Below are 24,995 nucleotides of genomic sequence, written 5' to 3'. Positions count from 1 at the left end.
TGTTACCAGTCATCCATATTTACAAGTGCTAAATTATTCAACATCCTGCTGCTGATCAAAGGCTTTTTAACCCTTGGAGAATGATACTCCCTGCATTAAATTTACATTTCATCATGCCAATCAGTAGACTGAACTAGAAACTATATAAATACTTGTGGAAAAGGGAAAGCAAACTGTTAAACAAAAAAAGATTCTGGCAGCAAAGACTATTTACCTTGGTTTACAAATGTATATTCTAAGAGATTCCATGACCTCAGTTAATTTTTTTTTTTTTTTTAACTGAAGCTGCAGTTCAAACTGAAATCAATATTTTATAACTTGCTGCAGATGTTCAATTATTAAGCAGGATTTTTAAGCACAAATCATTTAATAGCAATGCTAGCATCACAAAAAAAAGTGCATATAAAAATAGTGTGCTAGAATTAACTCCTATTTTAAAAAATTAAGGCACCAATATTCATGTGATTAATCAAGCCTATACTTTTATTCATTTTCACGTGAAAAGTTAATCATTCAGCTAGTCATCGCCCTACACTTAACTTGGTTTCTTCTGTTTCCATGCTTTTTTTTTTTTTTTACTTCTACTCTTCCAATTCTGGCACCCTGTCTCTCCGCATGCCAATTCTTCTCAACATAATCAATAAATAAATAGACTGAAGTCTAATCCTCTAATTTAACAAGCTATTTGTCCCATTCTGTAGAAACCCTTTTTCTCACCCACATACGGTACTTTATCACCACCCTTTCTTTACTTTCATTCTCACCTAACTGCAAAAGGTGTCTTTATTCTTAACTCCTGTTTCTTAATCCTCTACATCAGCGTTTGCCAACTTTTTAAACCCAAGGCACACCTCCATTAACAAAAATGTCCATCGAGTAGGCTATGTGGACACGGAGAAGGCTCATATGGCCAACAGAAGAGCTAAGGCTGCACTGAAAGCCCCAACAGTCTTTCTTCTAAATTTTAAAAGAAAGGGACAGAGGGGGCAGAAACGCACCAATTTGTTACAGTGAACCAAGTTCTTTCTATGTACAATTGAAGGAGAAGGAAGATGGTGTGATGCCTCTCAGCTCCTCCCTGCTCAGCCATCCACCCCCACTCCCCCCCCCCCTCCGCCCGACCTATCCCTATCCCCTCCTCCCCCCCTTAAGCCACCCAACGATCCCTTTGCCACCCGGCCGCCACCAAATCCCCCAGTATTCCTCTTACCCCCAAGTACACCTCCAGTATACCCCTTAAATAAACTATATCCTAGTGAATACCGTCGCCCAGTTAATGCGGCCGGTTTTTCATCACTTCCTTAGTACTACTTAAGTTAATGGTACCTGTACATATTTGCAACTGTACATAGTTCCTCTATTCTATTTTATTTTGTTTTTACTTCATCTGTCTGCCTTTTTCCCCTTCCCCTCCTCATCCCCTCCCTCCCACACCCCTCCTACCCCCTACCCTCCCTCCCTCCCCTTGTCCCGCCTCCCCTGCCTACCCTCCCCCACCTCTCCTCCCTTATTTTATTGCTCCTTTGGTTCATTGTATTATTGTTATTAATGTTATATTGTTTTATTGTATTTCCCACCTGAGTTCATTGTAAACCGGCATGATGTGCTTCACGAATGTCGGTAAATAAAAGTTAACAAACAAACAAATAAATAAATAAATAAATGCAGGTGGCCAACTCAGTTAGTTACCTTGGCTTCCACTGCTCCCAATAGTCAGAATGAGTCATATTCAGTGTTCAGTACATGCGCGCCCCCCCCCCCCCCCCCCCCATCTCACTCAGCCTGGGGATTAGATACAAGTTATATTATCAGATATGTATTACAAGCAATCATTTTCTCGAAGATAGACTATTGTAATTCTCTGCTGCTTGGTTTACCCGCAAACACTCTGAAACCTCTGCAAATGTTACAAAATGCCACTGCGAGGATCCTAACTAAATCTAATAAAAGGGACCACATTACTCCCATTTTAAAGAACCTTCACTGGCTCCCTATCAAACACAGAATCCTCTTTAAATCCCTATCAATAATCCACAAAGCCATCTATAACTCCACTCCAATGGACCTCACCATCCCTTTACTGCTTCACTCCACCTCTCGTCCGACTAGACAAGCTCAGAAAGGCACGCTAAGAGCCCATCCTCTCAAGACTTCACTTAGCAAAAGAGCTATTTCCACTGCCGGTCCTAATCTTTGGAACTCACTCACACCAGACCTTAGAATTGAACAATCGACTCCCACCTTTAAAAAAAGACTAAAGACCTGGTTGTTCAACCAAGCATTCTCTTAATCTTAAACTCAATATCTAAGCTTTGATCTCCAGGACGGTCCACTACTTTGTATATACTTACTCTTATTAAATTATTATTATTTATTTTTTCCAAGTTCTATTTATCCTGTTCATTGTAAGACATTATTCTATATACTGTCAATCTATTGTTGTAATGTAAACCGAAGTGATTAGTAACTTTTTTACCAGAACTTCGGTATATAAAACTGTTAAATAAATAAATAAATAAATAAATAAATAAATTAATAAGTTGGAACTCAGAAGGGAGAGCTCGAGAGGAGAAAGATGGAGGTAGTACTGTGTGCTCCAAACAAAGCAGGGCCCAGCGTTCCCTGCATGCTAACCATTAATTACCACATCCCAGGGCTCATGCTCTAGCTAGGAAGACAAGATATGCATGCTTACACTCATTCTCAAAAGAGAGAGGTCATACATGCTTAAGAGCTATCATAGAAATATAGAAATGACGATAGAAGAAGACCAAACGGCCCATCCAGTCTGCCCAGCAAGTTTCGCACTTTTTTTTTCCCCTCATACTTATCTGTTTCTCTTGGCTCTTACTAACCTTTTGGTTCTATTTCCCTTCCACCCCCACCATTAATGTAGAGAGCAGTATTGGAACTGCATCTAAGTGAAATATCTAGCTTAATTAGTTAGGGGTAGTAACCGCCGCAGTAAGCAAGCTACACCCATGCTTGTTTACCCAGACTATGTAATTCAGTCCTTGTTGGTTGTTGTCTATATATAGATTCACTTTTCTTCTTCATTCCCCCTGCCGTTGAAGCAGAGAGCTATGCTGGATATGCACTGAAAGTGAAGGAGCAGACTTTCTCCCCTGCCGTTGAATTAGAGAGCTATGCTGGATATGTGTGAAGTATCGGTCTTTCTCCCTTGCCGTTGAAGCAGAGAGCTATGCTGGATATGCATTGAAAGTGAAGTATCAGGCTTATTTGGTTTGAGGTAGTAACCACCGTAACAAGCAAGCTACTCCCCGATTTTTTGTGAATGCAAATCCTTTTTTCCACATTTCCTCTTGCCGTTGAAGCTTAGAGCAATGTTGGAGTTGCATTAACCATGTGTATGTTTATTGAATATGGGTATTATCTCCAGGTAGTAGCCATCATTCCCGCGAGCTACCCACTCTTCATTCACGTCCTCTAGACTTTATGGATCCACAGTGTTTATCCCACGCCCTTTGACATCCTTCACAATTCTGGTCTTCACCACTTCCTCCGGAAGGGCATTCCAGGCATCCACCACCCTCTCCGTGAAGAAATACTTCCTGACATTGGGTTCTGAGTCACTGTTAGGGGCTAGAGAAGTACGAGGGAAGGGATGACTAAGGATCAATTGGGGTTACAAAAATAGCTGGGATATGAGAAAGAATCAGCTGGGATGATATGAAAAGGGTTGGATGGGGTAAGAGAGGGAATGAGCTGAGAAAGTGAGAAGAGCTGGGAAATGTAAGAAGTGCTCAGTTAAAGGGGCAGAGGTTGAGAGGAGGTCCTCTAGAGGGGAGAGAGGTTGAGAGAAAGGATCGACGGGAGAGGGTAGATGATCAGAGTGGAGTGATTGTTGGAGGGGGACCGCAAACCTGCTAATTTGTTTTCGTCATCCTCTGGTATCATGTGAACTCTTCTCTAATTCCGCTATATCTTTTTTTAAGATGCAATGATGAGAAGTGCATACAATACTCAATGTGCAGTCGCTCCATGGAGCAATACAGTGGCATTATAATACCATCTGTTTTATTCTCCATTCTTTTCCTAATAATTCTTCACATTCTATTTGCTTTATTGACTGCTGCCGCACACAGAGCAGAGGATTTCAACATATCCACAATGACGCCTAAATCTTTATCCTGGGTGGTGACTCCCAATGTGGAACCTTGCATTGTATAGCTATAATTTAGGATGCTCTTCCCTACATGTATGACTTCACACTTGTCCACATTAAATGTCATCTGCCATTTGTTGCCCAGTTTCCAAGTCTCACAAAGTCCTCTTGCAATTTCTCACAATTCTCTTATGATTTAACAACTCTGAATACTTTTGAATCAGCAAATTTGATCTTTCACTCATTGTTCCCATCTCCAGGTCATTTATAAATATGTTAAAAAGAAGTGGTCCTAGTACAGATCCCTGGGGAACTCCACTATTCACCTTTGTTCATTGAGAAAATTGACTATTTAGCCCTACTCTGTTTTATTTTAACCAGTTCTCAATCCTTAATAGAACACTGCTCCTATCCCATGATTTTTTAATTTCCTCAAGAGTTTCTCATGAGGTACTTTGTCAAGTGATTTCTGAAAATCCAGATATAGTGTATCAACTGGCTCATCATTATCAATATGTTTATTCATGCCTTCAAAAAACATAGTAAATTGATAAGGCAAGACTTTCCTTGACTAAATCCACTTTGACTATGTCCCATTACACTATGTCTCCTATATGTTCAGTAATTTTGTTCTTTAGAATAGTTTCAACCATTTTTCCTGGCCCTGATGTCAGGCTCATGGGTCTGTAGTTTCCTGGATCACCCCTGGAACAGTTTATAAAAAAATGGCATTCCATTGGCCACCCTCCCATCTTCAGGTACCGTAAGCTGATTTTAATGATAGCAAGTCACTGAAAAATTAAACTATTGCTTAGTTTGTCAATTTGCCCTAGTATGTCTTCCAGGTTCTCTCAGAAGTTTCATTTCCTCTGAATATCATTTCTGACATGGGTATCTCTGCCTTACATCTTCCTCATTAAAGACTGAAGCACAGAAATCATTTAATCTCTCCACTATGGCCTTGTTCTTCCTTGATGCATATGATGCATCCCCTCTACCTTTAAAAAGCAGGCTTAGGGGGTAACCTGCACAAAATGGCAGTTGCTACCCTAAAAAAAAAACTTGCTGGGCAGGCTGGATGGACAATTTTGGACTTTATCTGCCATCATTTACTATGTTACTATGTTTACTATGAGACTGAAACCATACAGTTCTCCACTCTCACTCTGGAAATAGTGATAATTTAAAAACTCTATGCTTGGCAGTGTGACCTGGGTTTGGAGATAACTGCTGCCACAATCAAATCCAGCCTTGAACTAATGAAGAAATGATCTATATTACTAATAGTTACAAGTTAGACTACTACACAGGATTATTGTGTCATCTAAACTGTTAAATGTTAAATTGCTTCTGATTCTAAATGTTTTAAATGTTCTTGCTCAGATGCATCATTGAATAACTGTCTATTGTTCTGTAATAAGATTAAGAAGTTTTGTGGCTAAGTTATTGGGTGCTTGAACAATATTACAAGAGGCAAAATTGCTCTCTTGGATACCGAAGATTTATCCTAGTATTTTATAAACTGTACAGTGGGCTACTGCTCAGTTTACAATACAGCGTAGCTCAGCTCCGAAAGTACATGTATGTTTCAGTACTCATGAATATTTGCAAAGCAATGAAAGCATTTGCTATCTATTTTATAAACATACACAGACATATTTTACGCACATACGTGTAAGACTGATTTATATATGTAGGCAGGTATATTTTAAAATATCACTGTAGTCATCAATGAATGTATAGCAATCTTCAGTAAAATATAATGAAAAGACTTTGAATTCAAGCAAAACATAATTCAATAATCCAAGACAGTTTATTCGATCCTTAAAACACTATCCACAAAGTATTTAAAGATGGCTATGCCCCCTGACAAGTATGTGTTTCATGGACGGGCTGTATCAGGAGGAACAGAAACATTGAAAGACATAAAAATATAAGCATCAGCTTAACTCAAAACCTCCCATAGTACCAAGATAGATATAAATATAAAACATACCTACTTTGAATGAACATCTATCACATAAATGTAAGTTTTGAGTTAATCTGATGGCACCATTTTTTGACTATTTATGTGGTGCAGTTTCTCTCAATTTGCCTCACTGGAATATTTTAAAATATACCAGCATATTTGAAATCACCAGTTTGTCAATACCTCCACCAGTGCACTCAGTCTATTTTCAGTTCACCAAGACACTACTTTACCCTAAACTCTCCCCAGCTCACCCAGATCTTCCACTCAAAAATAGCAGACAGACAAATCCGATTTCACTAGTCCAAACCAATTAGCAGGTATAAAACTGCACGAATAAGTTGACTAATGTATTCACGTAAATATCTTATTTAAATTTTTTTTTTAAAATTAAATTCAAGCATATTACAGGAAAATAAAAATAGGAAAGAAAGAAAATTATCAAACATTATAAAACTGTACAATAGGAAATAGAACATTATATGGGGAGCTCTATCAGCCCATAACAAAAATGTAAAAAAAAAGAGAAAAATATAATTCTATATTTCCTGAATTCTACACACTCCCTTCTCATTTAGCCCTCACTAGACTCATTATTCTCCAAAAGTATTTCCAAATGTGAAGGATCCATAAATATAAATCTATTTCCTTGATACAAGGATAGATACTGGGACATTTCAAGAAAAAAGTATCCCCCCAATGTGCTTTCAAACCCAGTAAAGGTTTACTCCTGGCCCCAGTTTCTTGTTTCTTTTGAGATATCTGGGAAGACTAGAACCTTCTGGCCACAAAATAAGTCAATTTTATATTTAAAGTAATGCTGAAGAAATAAATCTTTATTATACTCCAAGGCAAATTTTAAAACAAAATGTGGCTCTAGCTATTATATTATCACCTGAAAACTGGAGGAATGAAGATAGATCAGAACTAGAAGATGGGATCAACATAGCTGAAGCCCCACCTTCATCATTTGAATCTTTTTTCAAATCAGGAATACAGTAATAATTTGACAACAAAAAAGATTTTTCAGCAGTGAAATGCAACACATCCTTTATATACTTTTGAAATAATTACATTCAAAATAGATAGCAAGTTTTAGGAGCTGACCCACCTCACCTAAAGGAGGGGAGGCCACAAGCAGGGAAGTTCTCCACCTCCAGAGCAAGGGAGACTGGGGGCAGAGGCTGGGGGAGCGGGCTGGCGATTTAAAGAGAGGTTGGCCTGCCAACTAGCTTCTTCTTTCAACAGAGATATTTCAAGAATAGGGAAGGTACCCAGCTCAGGGGTTGGTAAAATGTCACCACCAGAAGGAGCAGCTTGGCTACAAATCATACTCTTGTCATTGCAAATGATCAAAATTCTCTTGGATGACCTGGAGTGGTCTGTTCCAGACCTCTCTGCAAGGGGAGGACCCTCGGAGGAGAAGGAGGATTGCAGGCCTCCGGACTTAGAGAGGTGTCGGCAAACTCTGAACCCAATGTCACTTGCAGTAGTGAATCTGCCTGGGTCACATGCAAATAATCCATGGGACCTACTACTGGCATCATTATCCATGGGACAGGTAGAGCTTTCCCTTTCCTCTTTTTCCCCATCAACCAGAAGAGGAAAAATCAGCACAAAAGGGTGTGCAGCATTAGTGCGCTGCTGACCGCCGCTTCTTAAACCCCTGGCGCACAGGTGACATCAGCATCACGGGAATGGTAAATGCAGCTCACCACTCAGGCCTCCAAGAAATGGACAGGAGCATCCTATATAGAACTGCTGCTCACTGCTTCTTAAACCCCCCAGCACACAGGTGACATCAGCATTGGGGGGGAGGTAGCAAACAAGGCTCACCACGCAGGCTTCCGGGAACTGGATAGGAGCGTTCCCACATAAATACCTTATAAAATAACTTCCAAACATACCACTTGACCCCATTCCAGAATGCCTTTTGTACTGATAAATGTGCATGCGAAAAAAAACATGCGCATACATTTAATGATTATAGAATATCATATACACAAATACAGACTACTTACATGGATATACGCTAATATTCTGCATGTAATCCCCTTGAAAGTGTACTCATTCATATGGAATAAAGCATTCTTTGTAAAACCACCATGTATTTTATTAAAAGGGCCAGATTTAGATGCATCAGCTATTTGATGGAAATCCAAATTATTTCTTATGGAACATGTGCCTGTTCAACAGTGTTTGGGAGATACATTTTCTAATAATTGGTGTCTGTATATCAAAAGACTTCCTCAGATGTAACAGAGAATAATATTCCTACCAACTGAGGAGATTAAGTGACCTTTATGTTATAAATTGTTATTTTTCTTTGTTTTTTGCTTTACTCCCCACTTTGTCAGACACAGCAGGGTCGATGTGGAAAGGGAGTCATTGGTTAATGTAATATTTGTTTATGTATCTGATGGAGCCATTTGCCAATTTTGCTACATGGCTTTAAAAGGTTCATTTAAAAAAAAAAAAAAAAGGTCTATAAATGCCCAGGCCAACCACTCAGTAGCGGGCTATACAATGCCTAGGTTTGATTCCAGGTCGGCTGGGGCTGGGGATACTGCGGTGGAAGCATTCAGAGCTTTGTGGGGGTGGGAGCCATAGTAATCACAGAATGCTGCAGTGACCGGACTACAGTAAATTGGGAGCAAGCATCAAATAAATAAATAAATAAGGGGGAAAATTCCTCAGTTGCAAATGCAATCTCATGATGCCATACACCAGCCCAGCTTCTGATTAAGCTGGAAACCCAAAGGGAGGAAATCCACCAAGTAAAAAAGTAAGTTTATAAATAAAAATACTATCCTCAGAGCTCCGAGACTTCCTCTACCATATGCCAGTTTCTATGCCTGACCTCGAAAGCAAAATAACTTGTTTAAAACAAAAGGCAGGCAGAAATTGCTTCAGTGAGAAACTAGGCTGTTACATCACCAGCAGCCAGTGCAACAGGCTCATCTTATGCACATGATTTATTTCATCCTCTACATTAAAACCCTAGGTTAGAATTCTCCGATTTAATTAAGAAGCTTCAGTTTTCAGTTCATGGAAAAAGCTGCACAATAAGGTGCAAAATATCAAAGCCGACGCAAAGAAACCAAGTTCACCTACTGTATAACTTTATTGTGCCCAGTAAGCAAAAAGACCAAGATTTATGGTTATTTTTCTTTCAGCTACTCTTTCTACCGGATTTATTAAAGCATACTCCCATGCTCCAAAGCAGAACATGCTAAAATGCAAGAAACCCAGCAGGGAAGAAAAACTACTGCTCGTAGAGGAATACCAACTAATAAACAGTGCAAACGTACACTGTAACAGTATCAGCACTGACTGCGATAGCATGTGCCGTGTAAGGAACAGCAAAGCACCATAGTGGCAGAGCGGTCAAAGTCAGGATATCAGCGATACATATGGCTACGAACTGAAAAAGTTGGCAAAACAAAGGAAAAATGAGAACGTCCTCATCTCTGTGCGGCAAAACCTGCACTGTGATCTTACTGGATTCGGGCCTCCTTCCTTCGATGGACACGGCTGCTTTGAGAAGATAAGTAGTACAAAAGGAACCGTGCAGGAATAATCACGCTGTTTATGGCACCACTTCCAGACAGGACCAGAATGGACATATTCTAAATATCCCGTGTGAGGTTTCAATTCAAATCATCTAGAAACAATTGCAGAAGATACTCCTGCTGGTAATAAGAAATTGATATTCTACTTTCTTCCTAGAAATGCATTCTTAGTAATGTCGCCATACAAACTAGGGTTGCCAACTGGTTCCAGATTTCCAGGACAGGTCATGCCAGTCTTGATTTTGCTTCACTGCATGCACAGACCTGTACAGTTACTTTTCTCAAGAAGAAGAACAGGGAAATGAGAACTCCAAATCCCTGTATGCAGTGGGTATAATCCAGGACTGGATCGACCCATCCTGAAAATCTAGAACCAGTCGGCAACCCTAATACAAATATGAAGCTGTTACAGTAAGAAATAATAGGCAAACCTCAGGAAATGTGAAAATCCGTAGATATGTATTACAAGTGCTACAATTGCAACCTTTTTCTGCGTATCATTATTTAAAATATGCTGTACAATATGGTGGCAGTATCCTCCCAGGCAAGTAAGCGTTAAGTTCACTAAATAAAAATTGGGGGAAAAGAGAAAAGTCCTTCCAGAATTTAATTGAATTCAGAACACAGATTGGAATCTAGATCCTTTTCACTGTCCAACTTCACATCACTGGTGCCAATGATCCTCCCTCAGATCCCCTCCTACAGCTCTGTCGCCTTTCAGCTCTCTGCTAAGCTGACGTTTTCTGTTTCGGCCCTTCCTGAATTCTGTTCCTATTACTGGAATCCGTACTTATGGAAAGGAGTGGGAACTATCTTGACTCCATTGACCTATAGCAGAGGTCCCCAAGCTCTTCAAAAGAAGGACCACAAAAGGACATTTCAAATCACCAAGAGGGTCAAGAATGGGGGCCGTGAATGCCACCTCACCGTTTGCTAAGAGGGGAAAATGGGGCTTTCCTGGAGGGAGAGCGAAAGCCCCTCTGAGTTGTCTGCTAAGAAGCTGTAGTGACTAGTAAGACATGGGAAAGCGGAAGACTGCACAACTTTTGGAATATGTACCCCTGAAGATCACAGGATTCAAAACACGGTCCCGTATCAGGTGGCTGTATACAAGATTAATGGTCAAGACGTTATGACCGCAGATACATTTTTTAATTGAACTAAAGAAAAATTTGTCTTAAAAAAAAAAAAAAAATTATCGACTCAAACATTTGTTATGAACTTTGGGGCAGATTTTAAAAGGGTTACGTGCGTAATATACGTGTGTAACCCTTTTAAACCCGCTCCTGCGCGTGCCAAGCCTATTTTCCATAGGCCCGGCGTCGCATGCAAGCCCTGGGACGAGCGTATGTCCCAGGGCTTGAAAAAGGGGGCAGGGAGGGGCCGGAGCCTCCAGGCACAGCGGGCTGGCTGTTGGCCGGCACAACCTACGCCTGCTTGGAGGCAGATGCAACTTCTAAGTTAAAGGTAAGGGGGGGGGGGGATTTTAGGTGGGGCTGGGGAGCGGAAGGAAAGTTCCCTCCGAAGCCGCTCCAATTTCGGAGTGGCCTCGGAGGGAATGGAGGAAGGCTGCGCGACTTGGCGCATGCAAGTTGCACAATTGTGCACCCCCTTGCACGCGCCGACCCTGGATTTTATAACATGCGCGCACATGTTATAAAATCGGGCGTATATCACTTAAAATCCGGCCCTTTGTGCATAAGGAGTGCAATGAGAATAAGTGGAACTGGTATATCTAGAGTATAAGGTGTACCCTATTTGAGAACACAGTTAAGCTTTATAATATTTAGAATCTATACAGTGGTCATTTTGTTACATTCCAAGTGATCCTTTTTGTATTACAAAATTAAACATGCCATCTCATGCCATCTTTCTGCAATTTTTAATACAAAATTACTATTTGCTGATTTTTTAACAAGATTGAAAGTAATAAAAAAAAAAAAAAAAAGTGTGGCATGTGCAAACGTTTGGACACACTTTCACACAGTAGGCCGGATTTTAAAAAGGCCCGGCGACATGTGTAAAGCCCTGGGATGCGTGTAAGCCCCGGGGCTTTACTAAAGGGGCGGTCCAGGGCAGGGCAGGGCCAGAGGCCTCCGAGCAATGGCCGCTCTGTCGGAGGATCGCGTGCCGGCAGGCTGCCGGAGCGCGCAACTTGCACCTGCCCGGAGGCAGGCACAAAAGGTAAGATACAAATTTTGTTGGGGGTTAGAGTAGGGCTGGGGGGGGGGGGGGAGGTTAGGAGAAGGGGTGAGAAGGTCAGGTTAGGGGGAACGGAGGAAGGTAGCGCAGCTCAGCGTGAGCAAGGTGCGACTCCTTGCGCGCACCGACCCCTGATTTTATAACTTGCGCGCACAAGATTTTGTTTTTCATACGTTAGACAATGACTTTTGTGATGGGAGCGTAGAAAATATGTCCTTCTGACAATTCCCATGCAGACAATTCTTGAGTAAGCAATGCTCAACTGTGGACAACTACTCCAGCATCAGCTAAACTTTTCAGCAGGTCGTCTGCAGTGATCTGAGGCTTCTATTTTGCCAATCTAACCCCAGTACTTTGTGCAACCTTCTTTGGCAGAAACAGCTTCCAATTGTTTTCTGTAGCCAGCTAAGAGAGACTTTCTATTCTCGTTTTTGGAATTTTTCCCACTTATACTTGCAGAACTCTTCTAGCTCAAATATATTAGATCTCCTTACATGCACTCCCTAAAGATTTTCAATAATAATCAAGTCTGGGGACTATGAAGGCCATTCAAAACCCTTCATCTTTCTTTCCTGAAGTACTTCATGGTTGATTTTGATGTATGTTTCGGATCACTGTTGTGCTAAAATTCCCAACCTCTTTTCATCTCCAATTTCTTCACCAACTATGGGACATACCTTCTAGGATATGCCCCAAACTTTTCATGTTTACCAAGATTTTGTTTTTCATACGTTAGGCGATGACTTTTGTGATGGGAGCATAGAAAAGATGTCCTTCTGACAATTCCCATGCAGACCATTCTTGAGTAAGCAATACTCAACTGTGGACAACTACTCCAGTATCAGCTAAACTTTTCAGCAGGTCGTCTGCAGTGATCTGAGGCTTCTATTTTGCCAATCTAACACTTTTGGGGCAGTCCTATCAGATTTTTCTTGGCCTTCCAGATCTTGCTTGACTTCAACAGTTCCATTTAACTTCCATTTCATAAAAATGCAAGTTGGAAGCGTTTGGAATTTTTTTTTTTAATAGCCTTCTCCTGCTTTGTAAGGTGTGGTTTATCTTTATTTTCAAATGCTCAGACTGCTTTGAGGAGCACGTGGTTGTTGAAAGTAATCCAGACAACAATCACTACTTGAGAGGCTGGAGTCAGCATATTTGTTCAACCTTAGAATTGTCTTCTTCATCTGATAGGGCTAACAAATCAATCGACTTTTTGGGTATTAAAAACTTTCTTTTAAAAAGTAATTAATTGGAAGGATGTCCAAACCTTTTGTACATGCCATTTTCATTTATTTCAAATCTGTTAAAAAGCAGCAAACAGTAATTTTGCACTAAAACTTGCAGAAAGTTGTCATGTTTAATTTTGAACTATGTAGCCAAGGTTCTTCCAGCTTCTGCACACTTAGAGATACATTGAAACACAAAATTTGATCAGGAGTTCCTAAACTTTTACATAAAATTATTCAACAGGTACAAAAGGAATTAATAACCACCGTGCATAGCAAAAGGATGGAGGTTAGCTACTAGGCAAACTGTGCAGCTTGGGAGAACTAAGAGGGCGATACAATAAAGTGCACATAAAAAACGTGCGTCCAAACTGGGCGCCCATTTTTTTTTTTTAATGCGCACACATCCACCTCTCCTGGGCACCCGATACAATATGTAAATGAGCTGCCATGCTAAAACGGACGCAGTAGGGATAAACCATGCGTCCCTAGTGAGTCCTTGACATTGGGCGCCCAGGAGACGAGGTTGTATGTGGGTTACCAAAACAGAGGCTCAATTTATGAGCATCTGTTTTATCCTGCAGCAGGGAATTTACCGGCATAATATACATGGCCTGGAGCGTGTATATTGTGCATATGTATTGTGCACCCAGAGATTTCTCTTTCCCCTCAAGCCTTTTTTTTTTCAGAATGCTGCTTTCTGTGGTTCCTCCTACTTGTACCACGATGATCCTAGGTAAGAACCACCACGGAAAAGCAGTATTTTTGGTTAAGTAGCCCCCTTGATGTGCAGCAAGACTTTATGCCTGCTTTGAGACAAGTGTAAAATTTTATGGATTAAAAAGTGCTCCTTGGGCGCACAGTGATTTTTTTTGCATTGCGGGGTATTAGCTAATAATTTCATCTACGTGTAATGAACGCTATTACCTATGCCTTTGTTTGGAGACACTGACACTCATACGCGTGTCCAACCGCTCGTTAACCTATGACTAGGCTGGGCTCACTTTATTGCATCCGCCTCTAAATGATTACATGATGGTGGGATAGTTAACAAGTCTAGCACATATCCAAGGAGGAGTGTTATTAAGCTAACAGACAGGGTAAATCTGAGTTGAGGTGTGTTAAGCCATCAGGTCTTGGGTAGTACAAGCTATCAGGTATCTTGAGTGAGTGGTGACATTCCTAGGAGAATTCTATGCAAATAAATGAAGAATCTATGTACAGTATTTGTAAATTCTGAAAAAAAATGGCAAAACAGCACAGTAGTTTTGCTAACCATTGTCCTGCATTTCCATTTAAATTATAGTACACAAAAGGAGGCTTCAAGTTACTCTCTCATCGATTTCCTTTTGGCAAAAAAGATAAACCTCTCTCTGAATCTGCAGATCTTGAGAGCACATTTATAGAATTCATTGCCCCCAAACCTGGGCCCTTCTCCCAGGTCAGCACCATCGTTTCATACTATCTCAGCCTCTCCTCTCTGGGCAGTTCCAGTATCTCACAGGGACTGCAGGAACCGTACCATGCAACACAAGAGTGAGACAAAAGTATGAATGACTGGGGACAGAAGATGCAGGACTGAGATGGGGGGAGGTAGAGAGGAGAGGAGGATGCAGAGGACCCAGGATTAGGATGGGAAGGTGGCAGAAACAGGAAACGAGATTTGGGAGGAGGGAAGGGGGTATAGGAGAAGGGAGAGATAGCTGGAGGGGATGAGAATGCAGGAATAGGAACAGTTAGGAGAAGGAGAATAAAGAAAATACCAGATGGGTAAGAAAAGGAAGGAAAAGAACTAGGTCTTCATGGGAGCAAAACAAATATTAAAAAAGGAAGGCAAGAAGGGGAGCGAGAGCGAGAGAGAGAAGTCCCGGAACATCTTGCTGTAATACGGAGGCAAGGAGGAGCTGCCCCGACACAGCTGTAGAGACTTTGCCGCCAGAGGGAGGATCGGAGGCGGGACCAGAAGTGGCCATATCATTCTCTCTTCTCGCTCGTTACATCTATCAGCTCTCCTTCTCGGGGTCAACTGTTTAAAATAATATAGGATCTAGCAGAATGGAAACGAAGTTTGTATTGCTTTCCTGGCATATGAGATTTAGGCAATTTGCCTCCTAAGATGAAGGGAAGAGTAAGAGTTTATCCCTCCCTCCCACTTCCATCTCCCATACAGCAAGAAATTACAAACTTCATGATCCCTCCTATGCCTTTAAATATAGGAGCTGAGGAACCTGGTGTGCCAGGAGATCAGGGGGGATCTCTTGTGCCTGCAGAGGAGGCGTCCCTAAGCCCCAACATCGGGCTTGCACCACCCCAGAGAATGAAGGATGGATCCTCTAAAAATGCTTTAAATGCGATTGAAGATCCCAAGCTTAATGCGGGAAGTTATCAATCCCGCTATAAGAGCTCTGATAATGGAAATGACCTACTACCTCCTTGAATTTAAATGGAGGTGCAAGAGAAGTGATCCATGCAGTAAAAGTTCCTACGCCAAGTTTAGAACTGACAGATATTCCTACCGTACCCGACCTGAGTTGGTGACTATGGACACATTATGGGATATGATGGCAGGTGTGATGGTCAATATCAAAACTCTTGAAAGAAAAGTAGACTTGATTTCTGAGAAAAATCAACAGGAATTCTTGGTGACACAGAAACAGATTAAGGATACTAATGAAAAGATTAAGTATCTTGAAACACAAGAGAAGAAAAATATGGAATTTAAAGCAGCAATTGTTAAAGATAAAGAATTAATGTCTAGGCGAATAGAAATGTTAGAAAACAAATCCAAGCGTTTTAATTTGAGGTTTCTGAATTTTCCTAGGATTGTTGGTGAGGACCCGGTTATTACTCTGAAAAAATTTCTAGTAGAAAAACTTGAATTTGTTATGGATCAATCACCAACTATTAATACCTGTTATTTCCTTCCACAATCGAGAAATGCTGAGAGAATGGAAATGTTTCAGGGGAACCTTTCAAATTTTTTGGAGAATTCCTCTGCGAACATTATTAGTTGGGGTACTTTGTTGGCATCCTTTTATTCCTTAACTGATATAAATTTGATAATGAAAAAATATTTCAATAGATATCCTGTTAATTTTCTAGATAAAGCTGTAAAACTTTTTCCTAATCTGGCTATTTCTACGCAGTCAAGAAGAAAAGCCTTCCTGGCTTACTGCCAAGAAGTCCTTTCATTGGGATTTACCTTTGTTCTTAGATTTCCGTGTAAGTGTATGACAAAGAGACAAGATGACATTTATTTTTTATTCCGGATCAATTAAAAAGTTTTCTTGAGCAGTCCAGAGTACCTACATCATCCCCGGTACCCATTTAGATAAAATGAGAATTTGATGTAGAAATTGCTAGAATATATCCCCGTTTTGTTTTATGATTTCCATTAAAACTCCGAAACTGAGGTAAACTAAATCCCTCCATTTGATTGATATGTGATGGGAAGAGGTATAGGATAAAATAATGTTAATGAATGAATGAATGAATGAATATAATGAATTTGTTTCTAACCTTACCATGTTTTTTCTGTTAAAAATATGTCATTGTATTATTTGAAAAACTATAAAGAATAAAAAAAAAATATTAAAAAAAACCAACCATTTTATATTACAGATCCAGAGCCACCCACAGCTGGATGCCAGCAAGATGGAAGGCAGAAAACTGGCTTTGGAGCCCACGCAAGGCAGGCAGCTATAGGCTCAGGACTAATAGAGGGGCAGCTCTCACCTTCCTGGCATATTTTCTTGTACTCACAAGAGTTCTGCCAGCTCCTCATGCAACTGCTCCTCTTCCTATACCTGCTGGTTCTGTACGCCAGATCTTTCCGCACCAGCCAGCTGCAACAGCTTTCCCTCTTCCTGCCAACTCACGGCGCAGGCTCTTTCATGAATTCTGCGCAGAAAAAGATCAGTTCTGCACTGGAAAGGAATTCTGCATTATTCAACACTCCCGCAAGAGTAGAACTGCAGTTCATGAAATGCTTCTGGAATATGTGTATGGCATGTCTCACTTCTAAAGGCAGTTTTGAGGAAGTACAGATATATGATGCATGCACTTGATAGTCAGGCCCAGTTTTGTCCAAGATAACTTCTTCAGTTTTCTACTACCACAGCCATACTTGGGTACCATGCAGTTCATACGGCAGGACTGTCCTGAGCAGCGCTATGCAACATAGAAGCAGAATATGGATACGAATGACTGGGGACTGAAGATGGGGTGAACAGGGAGAGGGCTCAAGATAAAAAGTTAGGAGGTAAAGGACACAAGATTGAGGGAGGAAGAGGGGAAAGAGAAGGATTTCAAGATCCAAGGCAGCATGATTTTACCAAAGATTGATAGGTCTTGTCAGATGAATCTATTTCTTTGGGTGACCAGAGTGTTGGATAGAAGAGGGCACTAGATGTAGTGTACTTGGATTTCAGTAAGGCCTGTGTTGGAGTCATTTTTTGTTATTTTTGCTGAGAATGTATGTACAGGTTAGGCTGTATGGATTCAGAGTTTTCATCCAGACACAGACTAGTTTGAAGGCCTCAGACCAACCTCTGAGTGAACTCATATTTACTCTTTTGCACTGTGAAATGTTTACGAACAGGCGAGAGTCTATTTAGTTATTCCAGTAGGTCTATGATGAGAAAGCAAGCAATTAACTTACACTAAAGCCCAAGAGAGTAAAGGCCACGCAGCTGTACCTGAAACTGATAACTCAGAGGGAGGGAACATCGCTGCTTTTCACAAGCATTCAGTGTATAAGGAGAAATAACAGAGAGGGGGGGAGGGGGCACGCTTCTGGACATGACAGCACAGGCTGATCCTTTGGAAACATGTAAGCTTTTTATATCTATGTAGCAATTGTTATTATCTACCATTACTTCTTCTGTATGATCTGATTTTATTTGTTCTATTCTCCTATTGCTCAAATAAACTTACTTTCCTAAGTACCTGGAACAGTGAAGTACTGAATCAAAGTTTGTGTAGGGAATAAGCTCCTGGTTTCAAGCCCCCAGGTATAATCCCAGTAATTGTGTGCATTTATATTGGGTAAGTCCCCAAGGTAGTTCTGTGTGCATGCAGGCGATAAGCCCCTCAGGTAACCCCCAGTGTAGACCTCCGTGAGATTAGCCTCCCAGGTCAGAGTCCCTGGGCAGAATGCCAGTGTACACAGTCTAAATCCGGAAGAGCCTGTGACACAGTTCTGCACAGACAACTTATAAATAGAGTGCCCTTGGTATGGGGCCCTAAAGTGACTGACCGGGTTAAAAACCAGTTGAATGGAAGGGAAACAGTAGTGGTAATGGAGCTCACGTTAAGGAAGAGAGTGTTACTGGTGGTGTTCCTCAGGGACGGGCCAGTCCTGTTCAACATTTTTATATTTGATGATGCAAGAGGTCTATTGGGAAAGGTTTGTCTTTCTGCAGAAGGTACAAAACTCTGCAACAAGGCAGACAACCAAGAAGATATGAAAAACATGAAGAAGAGATCTAGCAAGGTTTGGGGAAAGTTCTAGAGTCTGGAAGCTAAGATGTAATGCTAAAAAATGCAAAGTCATGTATCGGGACTGCAAAAACCCAAAGGAGCAGTATAGTCCAGGGAGTGAAATTAGTCTATGCACGTAGGAAGAGTAGGATCTAGGGGCGATTGTATCTCATGATCTCAAGGCGGCCAAACAAGGGGATAAGTGACCGTGAAAGCCAGAAAGATGCTTGGGTACATAGAAACAGGAATGGTCAGCAAAGAAAAAAAAAAAGGGAGATATTGCCTCTGTATAAGTCTCTGGTGAGACCTCATTTGGAGATAGTACCTTCAAAAGGTTGAAAACAAGATAGGGGAGATATAACATTGATTCTACTATAAGTTACTTTTCTGTTATTTTTAACATTGACTTCCTTTTTCTTCCCTCCTTAACTCATCTTCTGTTTGTTATACCTTGAGTTGGTTAAAAGTTAGATGTAATTTCTTTTCCGATACCAATCTTTTGTTCCTATATAGTTCCAATATATGTACATTTGCACATCACAACCGATGTGATGTGCAAATGAACATCGGTATAGAAAAGCAATAAATAAATAAATGATCTAGACTTTTAAATACTTCAGAGGAATCAATGCACAGGAAGCAGGTCTCTGAATGGAAAGGAGTCATGGGATGAGGACGATAGGGTTAGTATGAGGAGTGGATGAATAGAACAGCCTCCCAGCAGAGACAACAACAGTATCTAATTCAAGAAAGTATGGGACAAGTACAGGGGATCTCAGAGGGAGTGGTAGGGATTGTAGAACTGAGCAGTTGTTTGAATGGGCAGACTAAGATAGCAGAAAAAGAACATACACCCTATCATGTTCCTATGTTACCATCTCTCAGCAGGTGACACTACTCCCTCATGGACTGAATCTGGCAATAAAGGCTCTGTCTCACTTATATTGGAGTTCTTCCCAACAGGCTGAACCTCATACAGACCATCACTTTTTCACCTATTCCACAAATAATGATGCTTTGTATATTGAGCCACAAACTGGTATAGTTCCAGCCCCTTAAGACAGTGATTTTTTTTCTCCTGGTGCTTTACCCTCAAATTTGTTATGGATGTGAAAGGTATCAGAATTGCACTCTTCCAAGTCCTGAAAGTTTGGACACTCTGAACTGGTATCAAAACTATTCTACTTTATCATTTGTTTTTATTCATCTGTGTTAGAAGCAAGTATTCATTTTTAGTGAAATGATCCCCAAATTAATCAACATTTCTTTTTTTAGTACAATTGGCCTAAATTGTGTATTGAGGACTTTTGAATAATGGCAATTCAAAACATGAAATCTTTTTGAAAACTAAGGATACATCATCAACAAGCTACAATTTAAAACTGTGAAAATTATATATAATTTCCCTTTTCCAGGCACATTTTTGAGTCTACATGAACTTTAGATTAAACACCACCACCACTAAATTGTACAAGTTGGCAACCAAAGAGTTTTGCCAGGACACCTGAATCCTTACTGCAACCCCTCTTACTTCAGTACTGGCACCTTACTACCCTGACGATGCACCTCAACCATGACCTGTAGCACCCCATTCTGGAAAGGGTAATCCATGAACGCTTCTGATTATCACCCACTACAATGGCTCCTGGGTATGGAAAGACTCTACAAAGAGTTTAAATCAAGAACACAATGCAATGGAACAGTCTGTTTCGGATGAAACTATGATCCAGTAAAGCTTTCTCTGAGAAGCAATCGCAATGCACTATGGTTTCGTAGCTGGGAAATGTACTCCAAATGGTTTGCACATGTATTTATATCATTACTCTAAATCCACTATTTCAGTTGTATTTTGCTTTTCCATTGTTACGGAGCTTGGCTTGTCTATGTATCCACAGCTAAGATCAAACAAATACAATCTAATTCCCCAGACAGCCCTAGCTGAGAAATCCAAATGTTAAAATAGCAAGTTCAGGAATAAACTGTTTTGCTATATTTTCCTTCCCCGTTTCTTCCTTCCTTCTAATCAAAACTTTAATAAAGGAGGAAGAATGACAGAGATAGAACACCATGGAGATCATTACCCTTAGGAAATGCACCAGTTCAATCAGATCACTAGAGCACAAGACATCTTCCCTAAGGAGAAGGATGCTGCCTACACAAAGCTCCTCCAGATATGAACGTTTTAGATGCTATTGTACACTAGAGTTTGCAAGGTTCTCAATGCATCTCTATTTCTTCCAAAGTTTACAAGTAGTTCCAAAATAAGATCCAATGACAACAGTTGCAGACAAATCAGACTCCATGACCCTTCCTACCCATAAGTTTTCAGAATGTACAACTGAAGTACTGCCATCAGTGAACAGAGACCTAATATTTTCTGCATCACTCAGATATTATCCTACCTAATGGCCTGATTTACCAAGGCTATTTTCCCATGTGGTGTGTATGGGGGGGAAGAACTTAGTAAATCAGGTCCTAAATCTCACTTTTAAGCACGGTACACTGAAATTATAAAGAATTCCTGTAAAAATCTCACTACACCACCATGCCAAATCTACCAAATTCAGACTGTATCAGAAACAACATGCCATGTCTTTAGGTAAGTCGCTAAAATCTGACAAATAAGAATCAAGTGTGTATATACTGTATTGAATATAGAACATAAAAATGACAGGGGGGAAAAAAGCATTTATCAGAAAAGCATTTATCAGAATAAGCACCAGTTCCAAGCAAGTAAGCAATAATAATATTGTACAGAGGTCATCACTAGCTACTGTCCATTCACTTTTTATATGCATGCAGGGGAACTAAATGCTTACAAGAGGTGACAGAACAGATAGTAACAAGAACTGATGCTTTGAAGATGGTGTTACTATTCACAATATTCAAACTTGTGCTAATTCAACTAAATTACTGTACTTTCCAAGTATAAATTGCTTCTTCCTTGTTGAGATAATGAAGATTGAGGAATAATAATATACTGTTTATAACAAAACAATATAATAAAATGTGGCTATATAAAAGGAACAATGACCAGGACACTGCATTCATCTATTCCCTTATTAGAGATTTATACAGTGTTTGGGTGATTTCCTGGTTAAAGTACATTGCTGGCCCTCCACAGCCAACTTGGGCTAACAAAATCTAATTTGTATTTTTTCTGCTTCAGACTCTAAAGAAGAATATGACTCCAACTGCAAAACAATAATGTTTGGGATTACTTGGCAATAAATAAAAAGGAAGTACACAGTTTGCTTGATCATTTCTACAGTACCTAAGGCATAAACATGTACTAACATTTATAAAATAAAATAAATTGAGGGAACATTTATTTAATGCAATAGTCTGATTTCTGCAGTGGGCTTTTTTGCTAAATAGGCACCTTAAAATGATGAGTCCAGAGACAAAAAATGTTTGCTTCCTGGTTTTACAAGGTTTGGATTGCACAAAAATGCAGAGACAACTTCAGTAAAACAATCATCACAGTAGGCAAGCCACTGTATCAAAATTATCTCACTCAATGAATCATTCCATCTGCCACCAATGCTTTCGTAAGCTCATACAAACTATAAGGCATGATTTGTGGTGTGGGTATGGTAGTTTTTACATCTGTTGGAGTCAAGCTTTTCTCCCCAGCTTCCCATTTCTGCACTCAGCGTTCCCTTGTGCCTCACTGCTGTCACATTACTGATTTCTTTAAGAAGGTGGAAAAAAATCAGGTTGCCAACCCACATATATGGCAGAGGAATATTCTCTCCAAATTATCATTACTGAGTAGCAGCTTGCTCACTGAATAATTTTATATTTGCTCCCGCAATAAGACTATTGGTCAAGTTCTATTTCATACACATTTACATATCTGGCTAAGGTGGGTATCATGTATAGTACTTCAGAACAACAGGGTGCCAACATGACTGTGGCATGGTCACTTTAAAATGGTTTAGGACAGGAGGTACTCGCACTTGAAGAGGCTGGAACTGATGCAGCCCTTTATCTGACGTCACCAAAAAGACATCATACATTTTAAAAAGATCATTATTAAGAAACTAGATTTCAAATGCTAGTGAACTACAAACTGGGCACTAATACCCTTTCCCTATTTTGCCTTCCCTGTCTTGTAATGCTCCATATAACCCCTCTTGGCTCCCCCACCCCGATCAGGGCTGCAATAAGGATTTCCAAAACCAGTTAAGAAAAAAAAAAAGCTAAATAATTTTCTTAAGACAGAAGAGACCCCTAAATAAGCAGTGCAGTCACTTTTTTTTTAGTATAATGCATTTTCTACGATTTTATTCCCAGTTTCTGATTACAGGTAAGACAGAGGTCTGCTAGATTCACATTTATTTATATGAAACCTTTTCATTTCAGTAGTACATTCCCACAGAATATCAAAACTTCAATACAAACATGAATTTAACTAAATTTACCCTTAGACAGACCAAAAATTATTTACTTAACATAGAAACTTTTCCCTATTTCAGTCATTTTTAAGATCTGGAAATGCTGGGTGTATGATGACTTTTCCTATTCACTATTTCAGGATTTGCTCATTTCCCCTGCTGTATTATCCAGTACCTGAGACAGAAGGTAATTTCACCTCTATATACCTGTAGTGTAAGCTGTCATCCTGCATCTTTTGAAAGCTTGAGTTTTGAAAAAGCTTAAATCAGGGATTTTCAGCAATAATCACAGAAGAGTCTGTTTTCAGGATATCCAAAATGAATATTCACATAAATCTGCATAGATATATGGTGTAAGAACAAAGTTAACGTGTATAGCTTGACTATCCTGAAAACCAGATCTGTCCTCCAAAAAGAGTTGAGAAACCCTGCTCTCAATACTGGAAAAGGTAACTATTTTATAAATAGATATTTAAGGTAATAGCGTATTAACAGGAAGCAATCCTTATGACAGTGCAACATCACAAAATTCAAACGAGAAAGCTTCTAAAACCTAAATCAATACAATTCTGCAGCATTAAAAATGAATCAACTTTACAAAAATATGTACAACTTTAAAGAAAAACGATTCAACCAGCAAGAACTCCAGAAGGGGGCACTTTTGGCAGGCACCTTTTCTAAATACCATAAGGTTTAGATTTCCTAGAATGTGCTAGCATCCCCAAAATGAAATACATGCACCATCTAAAATTCCGTTACAAAGTGTATCGATCCTAAATTTTAACCTGGTTTGGGGGTAAATCTAACTCCAAGTCCCATGAACTCTATTCCTCCTCCCCCCCCCCCTGTCAATGTCCCCTCCTGTCACTATTCCCCCATCCCTCCTCTCGCTGCTTCCCTCCCCCACACCTGGAGCTGCAGTATCGGCCTCCTTCTCCCCCGCCGGTCACTGCTTACCATTCTGAGCCGTGGTGAGTGCCGGGAGGAGACCCGCTGTCACCAGCCACAGCGACAGGGCGGCCGCAGCGGGCAGCGAGGAGGAGGAGGAGCCGGCCATCCTGGGCGAGGGGCAGGGGGAGAGAGAGCTGAGCCAGCGGAAGCGGGGACACCCGCGGCCGGCCAGGTACTAAGGAAGGCAGCCGAGAAACCGCGACCGACCGACCAACCCCCGTCCCGTCCTTCGCTGCTTCTTCTCCTACCGCAGCAGCCACCGCAACCGCAACCCTCGCGAGATTTCCCACGCCGACCCAGGAACGGCGGCTGCTGGAGACTGCGGAGACAACCAGCTCTCGCGAGAACTCAAGGAGCAACTCGAATTGGGGTGGTTTTTTTTTTTTTTTTTTTTTACCTCCCGCCTACAGAGGCTCGGGTCACGTGAGACAGAATACTGTTCTTCTGTCACCTGATATGAACGGAGCATCCTCACTGGCTGTGACGGGGAGTAGGCTGAAGCCATGTGTGTGTGTGTGAGGAGCGAGCAGCCTCTACCGTGTGATCGTTATCTAGGTGGTGTCAGAGCGCCTCCTGGTGTAGCGTGTTATTTTCTCCCCGTGCTTGGGCTATTCAAAACATTCACTGGAATCTTTGTAGGTTGCAGCTCATTGTAAAAAAAAAAGAAAAACCAGCGCAATGGGAAGTGCAATACTTGAGCTTTAGAGATCATATTTCCAGATGCCACTGGAGTACTGCTAGTTTGAAACGCTTCCATCTTGCAGCACTGCAATGATGTCTGAAGTGCCTGCATGATCTTGAAAACTCATGTACTACATTTTTTTTTTTGTTGAGCTGTTAAAGGTACACAAAAAAAAAAGCCTCTGATAATATGTCTATGAATAACAATGTAGCTAAACCCTAATTAGAAATTGTGCATGGTATTTGCATGAGTATCCTGCAGCTATAACTGTTCCCTACTTCATCGAAAAATACTGTATTTTTACACCCTACTGCACTGATTAACAGAATTCTTGTATAACACCACACTCACCGAACTCTCCCATAATTCCTATCCTCACAATGCTT

The 24,995-nt window shown here is 40.6% G+C and overlaps 1 protein-coding gene across 1 annotated transcript in view; it reads right to left on the bottom strand.

Moving 5' to 3' along the window:
• Positions 1-24,244, bottom strand: part of NPTN (neuroplastin) — a 181,897-nt gene extending 157,653 nt beyond the window's left edge. The window contains exon 1 of the mRNA XM_029574797.1: positions 23,934-24,244. Within this exon, the coding sequence (XP_029430657.1) occupies positions 23,934-24,033 (100 nt within the window). The 5' untranslated portion in view covers positions 24,034-24,244. The remainder of the gene's footprint in view (positions 1-23,933) is intronic.
• Positions 24,245-24,995: the final 751 nt, after the last annotated feature.

This window comes from Rhinatrema bivittatum, chromosome 13 (genome assembly GCF_901001135.1).
Source record: "Rhinatrema bivittatum chromosome 13, aRhiBiv1.1, whole genome shotgun sequence".
Taxonomy (NCBI): domain Eukaryota; kingdom Metazoa; phylum Chordata; class Amphibia; order Gymnophiona; family Rhinatrematidae; genus Rhinatrema; species Rhinatrema bivittatum.
Note: the sequence above shows the minus strand (reverse complement) of the source record. Positions and strands in the feature narration are given on the sequence as shown.